The sequence below is a fragment of the Cordyceps militaris genome (assembly GCF_000225605.1).
Source record: "Cordyceps militaris CM01 unplaced genomic scaffold CCM_S00007, whole genome shotgun sequence".
NCBI lineage: Eukaryota > Fungi > Ascomycota > Sordariomycetes > Hypocreales > Cordycipitaceae > Cordyceps > Cordyceps militaris.
Genome location: NW_006271975.1, coordinates 583849 through 597478, shown reverse-complemented (window position 1 = coordinate 597478; position 13630 = coordinate 583849). Strand labels below are relative to the sequence as shown.

The following is a 13630-nucleotide window of genomic DNA, read 5'->3' as shown; positions in this document are numbered from 1 at the left end:
TTGATGCGCCCTTTGTTTCAACTCGCCTTGAGCACTCTACCACTTTAGCACCTGCCCCTCGGCCCAGTACACCACGCAGCTTTTATCCACCTACACATGCAAACACGACTTTTCGACTCAGGCCCCCGACTGTGCTAAACAACGAACACGACACTGTCACGACGGTGAATCATTCATTGGCGATAATTATTTCTTTCCTTTGATTGGCAGCAGAACAAAGGAAGAACGCACGCAGTCGCCTTCACTAATAAGCGGTTGTCACGTCCCCCACGAACAGCCTCTCAAACGTTTGAACCAGTAGCCGCTGCATCGTTTTTTTTTCCAAAACGACGACGGCAAAATCTACGCAGCCTTGTACAGCAAATGTCCGGGTTTGCAGAGCCATAGCAGGACCTACCACCCTATTTTGTCGTCACTCGACAGAATTGATCGGCGAGGCCCGACCAGCACACCATGGCCTTGCCGCGAGAGTCGGCCTTTATGCCGACCATCAAGTGCTCACAATGTGGAAATGAGGTGGAAATCTTTCTCATGGGAGAGCACTTGTGCAATGCTCCAGCAACTCCGGAATGTAGGGCGCTTCGACCCGTAACAATCCGTCCAGAAGCTGACAAGACGACAGTATCTCCTCCCCTTGAGGCCCAAGAAACCTTTTCAAGCGTATATCAAGCCACGCGCACCAAATACTTACGAACGCCACCTCCAGTAGATACCGGAGCCGCAAGTACGATTGCTCCCCGAATTTTCTTCAAAGTTGCGCGGCATCTGGCATATTGACTAACACACTATCTTAGACCGATATCTGAGCCAAGACCAGCTTACACCAGTCAGTCATGCTAGCAGCTCCCGCGACACGTCGCCCAAAACGCCAAGTAGACGCTCCGAGGCAAGCAGGCGATACAATGATGACTATGCCCCCAAAATCGCCAACACAGACGACGGACAGCGATCCCCCCGCGGCTACGGCGCTCGCCCCGGAGGCTATGGCGGCTTCGGCAGCCAGACACCAGAGCCAGAGAGCACCGAGGCGTCGGAGCCGCCACAAAAGGAAGCACCCGCAACATCCTTCTTTCAGCGAGTGGGCGAGCTCGCTGGCGGGTACGGGGGGTTTGGTGCTCGACCTGCGGAGCCGGCTACGAAGCCGGCTGAGACGCCTGCGCCGGAGAAGCCAACCGAAGCACCAGTAGCGCCCGAGACTGCCAAGGAGGCACCCGGATTCTTGCAACGTATAAATAATTTAGCTGGTGCTGCATTCGACGCCGGTCGTCGGCCGCCGGCATCTGAAAGCCCTGTATTGCCGGAGAGCCCTGTGCTGCCTGAGTTTGCTGCTGCTCCCGCGAGGAGCGAGCAGAAGCCTCCCTTGCGAAAGAATGGCTACGGCGGTTTCAACAACTCGGCATCTAGTGAGAATGCCCCCCGAGGCATGACGCGCGCAGAGACCTTCCCGCGCCCTTCCACCTCCAATGATACGACTGAAAGTTCGCCATCAGGCCTCGGACCGCCATCTGATGTGCAGCGTCGCCCGTCAGCACCTTTGCCACGAAGCGGCGATGTCAGTCGCAAACTGTCCATGCGACCTGATACAACGCGACGCCCGCCTCCCCGTACGAGTCTCATCAAACACAGTGCTAGCAATTCTTCGGTCGATCTCGACAAGGAGTTTGGCGTCCGCAATCCATATCACACCCCGACCGACTCAACGTCCTCCGGATACTCCTCGCACAGCGACCACAGTAACCTGGCGTCGACCAAGAGCAACCCCGATCGCTTCATGCAGCGAAATAACTCGGAACCCGTAGCCCGGCCTCGGCCCCCGCCCCCCCAGCAGGCGCCCAAGCCCGACAATGACCCAGTGCCGCGACGCGCCGAGAGTGCGCGCCCCGAACTTCGCATCGATCCAGCCATCCAGGCGCCCCGACGCGAGCCCGCGCGGGCTTTGGAATCCCCCTACAGCGCGTCACCCCGTGATGACCGCTACGATCCGGCCATCCAGTCCGGCATCTCCGGCAGCGGCCGTAGCGCCAACCCCCGATCCGATCGCTACGGCGACAGCATGAGGCCACCGCTATCCGCACCGATCCGCCAGAGCTCCCGCGACGGCCTGCATACTCCCTCGTCGCGCGGCGACTGCAAGGCGTGCGGCGCGCCCATCACCGGCAAGAGCATCTCGTCGGCCGATGGCCGCCTAACGGGCAAGTACCACAAGGCGTGCTTTACGTGCACGACGTGCGCGCGGCCCTTTTCCTCGGCCGTCTTCTACGTCCACCGCGACCGGCCCTACTGCGAATCCCACTACCACAAGCTCAACGGCAGCCTGTGCGGCGCCTGCGACCGCGGCATCGAGGGTGCATACGTCGAGGACGAGGCCCGCGTTAAGTACCACGTCGGCTGCTTCCGTTGCCTCGACTGCGGCGTCTCCCTGTCGGACGGCTACTTTGAGGTCGACGGCAAGTCGTACTGCGAGCGCGACGCCTGGCGCCGTGTTGAGAGCGAGGCCGGCCCGCCGCTGTCGCCCGCTGCACTGCTCGACGTCCACCACGGCAGAAAAATCAGCAGTAGCAGCCGCGGCAGCAGCAGCAGCAGCGGCAGTAGCAGCCAAGCATTGCCGAAAGCGACAGCCCCGCTGCCCAAGAGTAGCAGTGGCGGCAGAGGCGGACTGGCCGGCCGCGGCGTGGGCGCCGGCATGGAGAGAGGCCCGTACGGCGTGGCGCCACGTGGGCGCCTCAATAAGCGCATGACACGCCTCGGCGAGATGTAGATTCTCCTTCGCGGACGTGCGTGGCGCGCTACTATACCATATTGATACCGAGTACTGGACACGAGCACAATTACGAAACACGCTTCTGTCCAGTTTATGATACCCCGTTTGCTACCGACTATTACGGTGTCGCGATTTTGTAATATCGAAGAAGGGATAGGAAAGGCGCGAGGTTTTCTCGGATTCGTCAAAACCGCTCTCTGTTCACTTCTTCTTATTTTTTGTTTTTGGAAAAGCACATGTTAATGGTTAGGGCTTTATACTTTTTTTATTTGATCATGACAGGTTTTTCTTCGTTTATGTTCTATTACTCAATTATCTTGAGAGTTGTTGTTTATGTTGGGTTCGTTCTCTGTACTGGGGAGGGGTTATGGGGTTTTTTTTTTGGACAATATTACGCAGCCTTGCGAGGTTGGTTCTTGACAGTCCTTCACCCTGACATGTTGTATTATGCGAATAATATACGTTTTGTTCAATGACATGTTCGCTTTCTGAGCCGTTTCAAATGAGATGAGATGTGTCCTGGCTCTACAATGTGATGCCTGAGAGGCGGCAATATTACACATGGCTGCGCTACAGCTTTGGAAGGGAAGGGCTCTGGCGCGAGCGTCTTTTTGTGAAAAATGGAATCGGGTTGTCGACATCGCATAGACTTGACCAGACTCTCATTTCTTGTAGTAATCTGTGCTGGCTGATGACCTAGTTTGCTCAACGGTACATCGAACGAGAGTGGCTCAGAACTGGCCCGATTGTGGGCTTTTTCTCAGCTTTCTGGTCCGGAATGCCCAGCATGCATCAAGCGAGGTTCGGAACTTGACCCGAGTGTGGGTTCTCTTCCTCATCTTTGACAAGCGCGTGATGGCACATCAACCGAGTGTGGTCGAGAGGTTCATTCGAGTGTGGTCGAGAAGTTCATCCGAGTGTGGGCTCGTTGCCCAGCCCATCTTGCAAGCGCTGATTGGCCTGAACCGAGCAGCGTGCAGTTCAACCGAGTGTTGCTTAGAAAGTTGACACGAGTGTGGGTTCTCTTCCTCGTCTTTGACGAGCGCGGCACATCAACCGAGTGTGGTCCAGAAGTTCATCCGAGTGTGGGCTCGTTGCCCAGCCCATCTTGCAAGCGCTGATTGGCCTGGACCGAGTAGCGTGCAGCTCAACCGAGTGTTGCTTAAAAAGTTGACACGAGTGTGGATTTACTTTCTCAGCTTTTTGGTGTGCGCTGCAAGGGACCGGCCTGAGATCAAATGAGGGTTGTCCAGAAGTTCATCCGAGTGTGGACTCTTGGCTCAGCCATCTTGTATGTTTGCTTGGCCGAGACCAAGTAGCGTGCAATCTCACCCGAGTATTGTTCGAATCGCTGACACGAGTGTGGATTCCCTTGTCAGTATTCCGGGACGCGCTCCTATTGCGCGGCGAGACATCAACAGAGGTTGGTCCAGAAGCCTGACCCGAGTGTGAGTTCGTCTCTCAGCGTGTTCTACATCACCTGAGGGTTGGCTTTGTCCCCTTTCGCCCTTTATAGAAAGCATGCTAGGATCGGTCCACAGTCGGGTCAGCGTTGGAAGCAAACCTCGGTTGGTCTGCAGCGAATCCTGGACAGCCTCGGTGTGAACAAACTGAATTTGCTCGACCTGTGCATGTTTAGCAAGGCAAGATTTTGAGAAGTACTGTTTTCGAGGAGATTCACGGAATGTGACTTTGCATAACATATTGATAATGTATGATTGACTCCACACTCGGCTGAGGTATGTCGAGTAACCTCGGTCGGGATGTTGCACATCGACACCCAATTCTCCAAGGCACACCACAAGCTAAGTCTGCTTGGAGATACACCTCTGCAATGACGCTGCGTAAATACACAATCCTTTTCAATGGTGATGAAGACGAGCTCTTCTTTCATGTATCAATTCCCCATGTACAGCCCAACCCGAATGCCACAGCACGAGCCCATATAATATCCAGCGGCGCTTGGCATGATTCGTCATTGCTGCAATCCAAGGCTGCTATAGTGCTGGTAATATCGGGATCGCCGCCGAAAATGGTGTAGAGCATAGCATCGGTCATGCATACCGCCGCAGTCTCGAGACAGAACGGGTGGTGGAAAGTGGTACATGGCAATGCTGGGCTAGGGGTAAGCCTTTACATTACTTCTCTGTCTCAAAATCGTATCGCGAGATTGATACGTGCTCTCCTCACCCAGGCTACCCAGTTTCTGGTTGCGGCCAGGGCTCGCCCACAGCAACAGCTTCAACATGCATCACCAAAAAGTAAGCAACGACCTGTTTTGAACATGTTCTATTTCAAAAGAGTCTTCAACTATTATACTCTATCGCGATACGGCCGTCCTGCAACAAGCTTTTTAAACAAAGTCCATACATGGTACTCACACCAGAGCAACTTGCACCCAACGCGACGGAAAAAAATGCCGAAAATTGCCACCGATTAGGGACTGAAAACAGAAAACCAATGAGACAGAGAACTTGGAAAGAAGAAAATAACAAGAAGTGAAGAATAACAACACCAGGCTGCTCTATCCAATGGTTGCTTGGTTCAAAATATGTAGAGCTTGCGAAGGTTGAAGCTACCACGTTTTTGATATGAATGATGTGAGGTGAATAATAAAAATGTACAGGGTTTTCAAGGTGAGTCTGAGGTCGTCTGAAATGACGCCTGGTTGAGGAGATGGAAGCAATATTAGCCGTAGCCAAGATCAAAGCTGGATGCATGGCCCTTCTTCGTTGGCTCAGCGTTCTTGACAGGATGCAGCATAATGGAAGGTAAGCACGGGCGCCCATTGTACTGCTCCCAGCTGGCGCCGCCGATACCCGTGTCCTCCCAGCCCATCCAGTTGTTGAAGAGGCGATTGGGAGGCTCCGCACGATAGTACCAGGTAGTGCCCTGGTAGCGACGCTCGCGGCCCCAACCCATGGCGCTGCCATAGCTGCCAGAAACACCGCCCGGCCCAGCATTAAACCACTTGTTGACGAAGGAGCCGGTCCAGTCGCGGTCCATAAAGACTGGTTGGGGGGCAAATACGGCCTTGAGTCCGTGATGCAGCGCGATCGTTTGCGGCGTCATCTCGGAGGCGACGTGGTTGCCTCGCATGTTCTCGGTATGCATCAGGCTGAGCAACCGTTTTGAGATGCGGGAGTGCGTGACAATGGTAGTTCGTCTGGGAATGTCCTCCCTTCTGTGGTTCTCATCACTGTAGCCCCAGATGTGGTCCGCCATGATCCAGAGGCTGTGGACGGGGTTGAACATGGGTCCGACGGTAATCACGTCTGCGTCTTCTCCAACACCCCATTCGTAGTTATCCTCGGACGAGGCCCTCGGTGGCTTTGGTCCTTGGGGCTTGATAAACGGCAGGTCTGGGGGACCCCACACGATATTGTCACCATATTGCTGTTCGATTGACTCTCGGAAAGTCGTGTCGTAGTCACCGTGATATCCAGGAACGTACCAACGCTCGTTTCTCTCCCAGAGGCCCTTTCGGGGCTGCTTTTGCGAAAATTTATGGATGTTGTCGAGCAAATCATAGTGGTGGCCAGTGTAGCGAAAGTCCATCTCCCAATTCCAAATGTACTCAAATTCCGGGTGGTCGTAGCTAAACTTTTGAACCGATAGCCATTGCGCGTGGTGGACGTCTCGTGCATTGTCATCCTTCATCTCGGTGTAAATCTCTTTGACGGATTGATCATTCCAGAGGACAGTAATCCCGTGAAATTCGACAGGGACATGCTCGAACAAAACTTGCAAATAGTCTTGTTGGTTCTTGAAAATATCCTTGGAGCCATCCTTGACATGAACAAGTAGAAATACTTCGTATTCGCCGCCAGATTTTAAAGCAAGTTCAGAAATAAGAGAGCGAATGGTTTGTTTGTCGTTTTCGGTGTACCCTTTTCCCGTGTAAGAGCGCAACAAAAGGGCAGTGCGATTCTCTGTCTTGTACTGTGGCGTGATGTCGGCTGCCGCCGCCTCAGATGACGCTACCTCCTCCGACTGAGAGTCACGGACTTTAACGCTGTGGTCGTGTGATTTGCCGTTACCATTGATGGAGATTTGCGTTTGTTCAGAAGCTGACGGAGCGGGAATGAAGCGTTGCGTCTCGGGGTAGACTGCAAGGTATGGATTATAGCGGCTCACGTTATTCCTATAACGTTTTGCGTTGCTCTTAGTACAGACACGCTGCAGTTTGCCCCAGTCGACGTTATCCCAGTGAAGGGCTTGTAAACGGCCACCAACTTGCTTCGTCTGTTCATGTAGTCCATAGGGCCCGAGTCGAGTCTCGCGTTCCCAGCAAATGTTGGGATCGAGGTTGAGTGCTTTGTAGCTTCCCATGAGGTGCGTGGGAAAGTCTTCTGGGCGGCCTTTGAATACCTTCAGGTCCTCAATCTCTCTTCCATTTGCGCCTTTGCACGCAACGTGGGGTGCGTACCCGTCGGCCTGCCATTCTTTGCTGTTGTAGCTTGGGTAAGGATCGAAATAGACAGGTTCGTCCATGCTATAGCTGACTTTAATGCTGGTGTCAGGCTTACTAACGAGCTTCTTGGCATGCTCATCGGTTCGGTTATCTTTATTGCTGAGTGTAGCCAAAGTCTTGCCGTAGATCTGGTTAGAGGTTTTCAGGCTTCAAATCGTCAGCATGCAAAAAGGAAAGCGTGACAAGTCCGTCTTACTTGGCTGTCGCCCTGTAAAGATATCGCCAGAGCTTGCGCTTGTCTTTCTCGTCCTGTAACTTGCTCGTTTCGTCTGCGCCGCGTTGAGTGCCGTCTTGCTCCGTCCCCGGCTGGACTTCGTTTGGGTCTTCGCGGTCGTCAGGATCGCTCCAGTGTTTGATGTCGCTGGCACTGAGCTCCCAGTAAGGAATGGCACCTCCGTTGTTTTTATCTGTTGGGTCCATCAAGGGCTTTTCCGAGCTCCCAAACAGGTTTAAGCCGTATGACTTTCCGTTGTCGTGGACGTAAGGAACGATGCGCAAATCTGCTGAGCGGGTGAAGAAGAAGAAACACGTCGTAAAGGCCATGGCGGCAGCAAATAATAAGAATCGAGGTTTGAAGCCCGGGAGCCTTGAGCGGCCGAGCCTGCTAGGTCGTCGAATCATTTTGTCCATGTCGTACTGGACTCGAGGTATCTGTGCCAACTGAGGAGCGATCGCTCAGGGTACTCGTAGGCGCGGCCGAATAAGAAAAGAGAGGAGATAGAGGCACGAGGAATTTTAGGATGCAATTTGAAGAGAAAATTTGAGGAAACGAAGGTGATGTTGATGCAAACAGCGACAATTGCTGTCGCTCAGGCTTGCAGCTTGCAGCAGCTGGCAGGAAGCATGTAGGCGAAAACGGCGCGCAACACCTACCAGGGCGTTCTCGACACCGAGTGGCGAGGCTTACTGAAGACGCTCGCACAGTCAATAGCGTGTCCTTTTGGCTTGAAAAGAAGTTTGTCGCACGGTCCTCTGAATTATTAAAGTGAAATTGGTATCTAAAAGGGGGATTATTCGGTCCCCGTTTGGAAGATGGCAGGGTCGTATTGGAGAAAGCACCAGTTGAAAAGAGAGAATGAAGAAAACAAAGAGGGCAATGGTAAGAAAGACTAGAAGGATAAAACAGATAAGAAGATGGTATATGGAATACTATAGAGCGATTTATTAAGTTCAATAAATCGAGCACGTTTTGGTCTGCCCATCTGATGTACACGTACGCCTCTGGGGATATGCATGGGCGAGAGCTGGTATTAGGATGGGCAGACGTAAACAAAATCACTGGGGCCCTACTTTGTCTGATGCTTCTTATTATGGAAGCTCCAACGGCGGATCAACTAGAAGTAAAACGCTGGGCGCACTACGCATCTGGCGAGAACCGGATGACGCTATCGGCAACGGTGGGTGGAAATGAATGCCCGATAAGTACCAGCCGACACGCAACCCTGCCACTGAACAGTCATGCAGTGATATTCCACTGACAGAGGGACTGACTATGTATTCATGGACAAGACAAGACAAGACCACGCTCTTATTACACTGGAGTTCCATGCTGAATCGCTTCTCTTGGACGGCCCACAGCACTGTTCCACCAAGGTCCCGCTCGCGCCGTCGTACCATGGCGTTGGCAGCCGGAAGTATTATGTATTACGTATTATTTGCCATTTTGTCATGAAATTCCCTGTAATAGGAACGTGGCGGGTGGTTCGACTTGCGGTTTGATCTGCGTTGGCGGGTGAGGTGCTTCCTAGCGAGTCGTTTGGTAAAGCTCAGAGCAGCCCAAGTCACAATGCGCATCCAAAACTACAGTCACCATACCTTTCCCCCAATCATGCGTTCTCCCCGGTATTCTACTTGAAACTTTGGTAGACGCCGCAGAACTGCAATTGATCTACAGGGAATTGTGTAGTTTGCTTCAGGGGCAGTGGCGCCGCGTTTCACTGCGTCAGAGAGTGTGCGTGTCGCGCAACACGCCAGTCGAGCAATGCCCGTAGTTGTTCACTAGTTACAGTCTACAAGGGAGCTAAAAGGCGGGAATTTTTTAGTCTTGTAGATCCAACAGCTAGTCCAGACAAAAATAAGCCAAAAGTCACCACACAAGGAACAACTGTTAGGATGCTGCGACTTTGGGGGCTCGTTGGCCATTGCCAGAGCAGCATAACTACAGCTTGGCGTTGTCAGAAGTGCTGTGGATAATAGCAATAATGATGGATTCTTACTGGGTTGTCTTCAAACTTGCTCTGCTGGATCATCAGAGCAGGGGTCCTAATTAAGCCGCCCAAACCACTGCCGCTACTAATGCCCAGGAACTTGTCACACTACAGACGTACATCAGACCAAAAAGGAAAGAGGATAAGTAACTAATTTGTACTGGTCCTGGCAATGCAGAGAGAAAGTGGATAAGTAACAATAACTAAAGCCGGAAACATTGACTATTCCCATTGAGAGGTTCCAAGCAGCCTGACTCACAGAACCGTGTGACCTACACCATGAGACACCATGAGCAATATTCTTTTATCAAGACCTCACTAATATGTAATACATACTTGTTGATTTTGAGTTTCGGGATCAGCTTTCTATTCCCGTCCATTCCTTCCTCTCCGGCTCGCCGGCACTAGAAGCTTGCGCGTTCCTCTTTGACCCAATCTATCGATGAGCAGGTTTTTTTTTTTTTTTAAGAAATTGGTGGCGATCGCATGTCTATCACTGCCGATAGCCAGCTTGCTCAAAGAACCAACCAACGCCCCCAGTTCGCCGGACCACTGTTCTGCAACATCAAAGGGGCAGGAGGGGCGCAACGCGCGGCGTCGATTGGAGTTGGCATAAGTATGGACAACAGCCTGATTTCGCGTCGGGGTCCGGCTTTTAGTCACTGACTATTGTTTGGATGTCAATATGTGCACAACATCCCGTGATCCATCTATAATGAAGAAATTAACGCCAGGGGAGCAGCGGGGAAGAGAAGAGTTACCCATTCCATCTCTCCGCAAAGCCAAGAGTAAAAGAACAAACGAGCTAGCTAGAGCCAAGAAAGAATAATCGAGACATCTAGACGCCTGCTCGGCGCTGTCCAAGAATAGAGGATAGAATTTGCAATAGTTCATAATAAGGGTTCATGGCGCCAGGCCTAGAATGGTGCAAGTCCCTTCGGATGTCAAGACTTTACCGAGAGCCTGATTTTTAGGTGGCTTTTTAAAGATGTTGAATTATTGCACCAAGAAACGGCCGAGCCTCAATATCTAGTCTAATTGATGTTCCGAATAAAGAAGGAGCTATTGCGACAGATGGAGACGCCCAATCACCATCCCAGACTACACACGTGCTGTCGCAATTACTACTTCAATTAATTATTAACTTGCAATTTATTCAGCACGACATTGTTTGATTGAGTCGTGGGCAGTTTCCAACACCACAAGCTACATACTGGTACGTCAACACGCGACTCATCGCAAGTTGCTGCCTTGGATCGCTGGTTGAACCAAGGTGACGTACCTCGTGGCGCGCACTGGCAACGACAACAACGAGCAAAAGGCCCGATGAAAAAGAAGAAGAAGAAGAATTTGCTCGGTAACGAAAAGTGACGCGTCGCAAACGCCACAATTCCATTTTGGAGCACCTTTAGAACCTCTGCACCAACAACGCCACGCAACGCCTCATCCATCCTCATGGCACCCGACCGGACACGCATCTTTTCCGCGCTACACGGTCCAGGACTGAACCGATTTTGCAAAAAGCGAGTCTGTCTCGAGCATGTCGTAAATGCCCAGCATTTCTCTAGATGTTGATCATTCTTTGTTTCTGTGCAAAACTTGGCCATGAATGCGCAACGTGCTAATAAGCCTTCCTGCCTCCAAAAATGGTCCCCACTTGGCAGAAGACCGCACACTCCAACCGAACCTGGACTCTGCATCCCGCCGCGCGCATCTCGAAAACGGCGCGTTTGCTCATCCTTTGTCTCAATGTAGACTTAATGAATGATTGAATTTTTATTACGGCAATATGCGATACGGATGATACCTAGGCGTCGGCAGCATCGGCATCTTTGGCGTGCATTCCACTCACGATGAAGCCGCCTCCAGCTGTGAGTTAGCAAAGCCACGTCTCCCACCCGCGCTCCTCTCTATATCCCGTACGCTTGCTAACACAGACACGTTAAAAAGACTCCTACGCCGCGGCGGTTTCTGACGAAGCGCCCCGCGCCGTCGTCGCAGCTCCCGCACTCGACGCCCACGCCGCTGCGCTTCCAATCCACGCCGCGCTTCGGCTCGACGCAGACGCGGCAGGTGGAGGAGGTGGACGAGATTGACGTCGTCGCGTCTTCGCAGAGCAGCGCGGTGGTCGACGGGCGCGACGTGGCCGTGTCGGACTCGATTGAGGTAGACTCGTACGCGGACAGTCTAGCGTCGCAGGCGCCGCGGAGCAGCAGCAGCAGCAGCAGCAGCAGCAGCGATGTGGAGATGGAGGATGATAGACGTCGCCTGGGCTACTCAAGTGACAGAAACGAAGATGCCGCGGCGACTGCGCATGTGGAGCGCTGGGAAGATGATACTGGCACGCCGCCAGTGAAGAGACGCAGGCTGTCGGCGTCAGCGTCTCCCCCGAGGCTGCGCATGCGCGCCGAGTACGACTCCGACTCCGACACGGGTCACTACGAGGAAAACTACGAATCAGAGCCCGACGACGATGTGGAGGACAGGACGAGGACGCGACCGCCCGCGCAACAGAAGCAGCCAACATTCCAGCCCGCGCCGCGCTTCAGGCCCGTCCCTGAGGACGATGTACTCGCCCAGCCGGACCACAGCGGCTCCGGACGCACGCTCCTCGCCGCGCGCCTATCCCCCCCTCGCCGCCGGGGCGCGACCTATCTCGCGGGCGGGCTCGCCGCGCAGCTGCAGGGTTTGCTCTCCGAAGTGAAGGGTGCTGAATGTGTTGGTGATGGGGCGGCTATTATCCGGCTGCGCGTGGAGGAAGCCCGGCCTGGCGCGCGGATGCACCTTGTTCGGGGCCGGGGACTGGCCCAGGGCGAGGGGACCGCGGTACAGAGGTATATACTGGCGGGAGGCAGCGGCGTGCGCATGGTGGCCGAGGGCTGCGTGCTGCGCATCGTGCCGGCGCCAGCGTGGGATGTGCATTTGGGGGAGCAGTGGACGGTGGCGTGCGACTGGAGCGTGGAGTCGGGATAGAGCTAGAAAAAATATGTGTAAATTTCCGTACATGTTCACTCTGCTCAATTGAGCATTTTCGAATCTTGGTTGAACCGAGTTGATTGATTGATGATGATGCACTAAAGCGGGCTTGCAACAAACGCGATCCGCTTCCAAGCTCCGTCATCTCCAATCTCCATTGACGAACAGGCCACAAAACACCAACCCCTACTGCGAAAAACGATGCCAACCGCATCCCATCCCATACCAATGCGCTCTCTCTTATGACCCCCATACCCAATGTTGATCATCACACCCGGCGTACGACGCGCCGCGCCGCCAGGCGTCTGGCAGCGCCTTGCCCGGGCCTGCACGTCACCACCTTGCTCCCCGCGTCGCCGGCCTTTTGCAACCTCTGCGATCCTGTCAAAGGCGCAACCAGAGGCCCTGCGGATCCTGTTCTGCGGCTCCGACGCGTTTAGCTGCGCGTCGCTGCACGCGCTGCACGCCGAGCACCGGCGCGACGCGGCGCTCGTGGAACGACTCGAAGTGATGGTGCAGCCGGGAAAGAGGATGGGCAGGGGGTTCAAAAAAACGGCACAAGGTGTGTGTTTGTGTGCGCCCGGGTGCGCTTCTTTTAGCGCTTCTTTCCAAATTTCTCAAGCCGTGTAAAGTGTCTCGAAAATGCTGATTCGGCCGCCGCAGTACCGTGTAAAGAGCTTGCGCAAGAGCTGGGGTTGACGATTCATGAGAGAACGACGTTTCGGGACTGGACGGTACCGCTTGACATGATCTGCCAAATGCAACGCAGGCATCTAATGATGAATCTAGCTTCCTCAAGGTACCAATCTGGTCGTCGCCGTGTCATTTGGTCTCTTTGTGCCCCCTAGGATCCTCGCCTCGGCAAAGTACGGCGGCTTAAACGTCCACCCTTCATTACTACCCCAGTAGGTTCCATCATGCGCAGACTCACATTGACACACTTCACCAACACGAGAATAAAAAAACAGCTTACGCGGCCCCGCGCCGATTCACCACGCCTGCCTCCGCGGCGACCAGCACACCGGCGTCTCGCTGCAGACCCTCGACCCGCACGCCTTTGACCACGGCACTGTTCTCGCACAGACGCCGGCTCCGGGGCTCCCCATCCCGCCAGACCAGTCCTTTGCCGACCTCAAGCACGCGCTTGCCGTGCGCGGCGCGGCGCTCCTCGTCGAGGGCCTGCGCGCCGGCGTGCACATCCCGCCGCACGCC

General features: G+C 54.0%; 3 protein-coding genes across 3 annotated transcripts; 2 read left to right on the top strand and 1 right to left on the bottom strand.

Moving 5' to 3' along the window:
* Nucleotides 1-453: 453 nt before the first annotated feature.
* CCM_08404 (LIM domain containing protein) lies at nt 454-2758 on the top strand (the record flags this gene model as incomplete). The annotated part of the gene is made up of 2 exons (XM_006673543.1): nt 454-724; nt 795-2758. The coding sequence occupies 2 exons, from the start codon at nt 454-456 to the stop codon at nt 2756-2758; spliced, it is 2235 nt and encodes a 744-aa protein (XP_006673606.1).
* Nucleotides 2759-5449: 2691 nt separating this feature from the next.
* Nucleotides 5450-7865, bottom strand: CCM_08403 (uncharacterized protein; the record flags this gene model as incomplete). Its single annotated transcript, XM_006673542.1, has 3 exons — nt 5450-6870; nt 6934-7382; nt 7432-7865. 3 exons carry the CDS (start codon nt 7863-7865, stop codon nt 5450-5452), a joined length of 2304 nt encoding a protein of 767 aa, XP_006673605.1.
* Nucleotides 7866-9439: 1574 nt separating this feature from the next.
* On the top strand, nt 9440-10058 carry CCM_08402 (uncharacterized protein; the record flags this gene model as incomplete). The annotated part of the gene is made up of 2 exons (XM_006673541.1): nt 9440-9494; nt 9949-10058. 2 exons carry the CDS (start codon nt 9440-9442, stop codon nt 10056-10058), a joined length of 165 nt encoding a protein of 54 aa, XP_006673604.1.
* Between the last annotated feature and the right edge of the window lie 3572 nt (nt 10059-13630).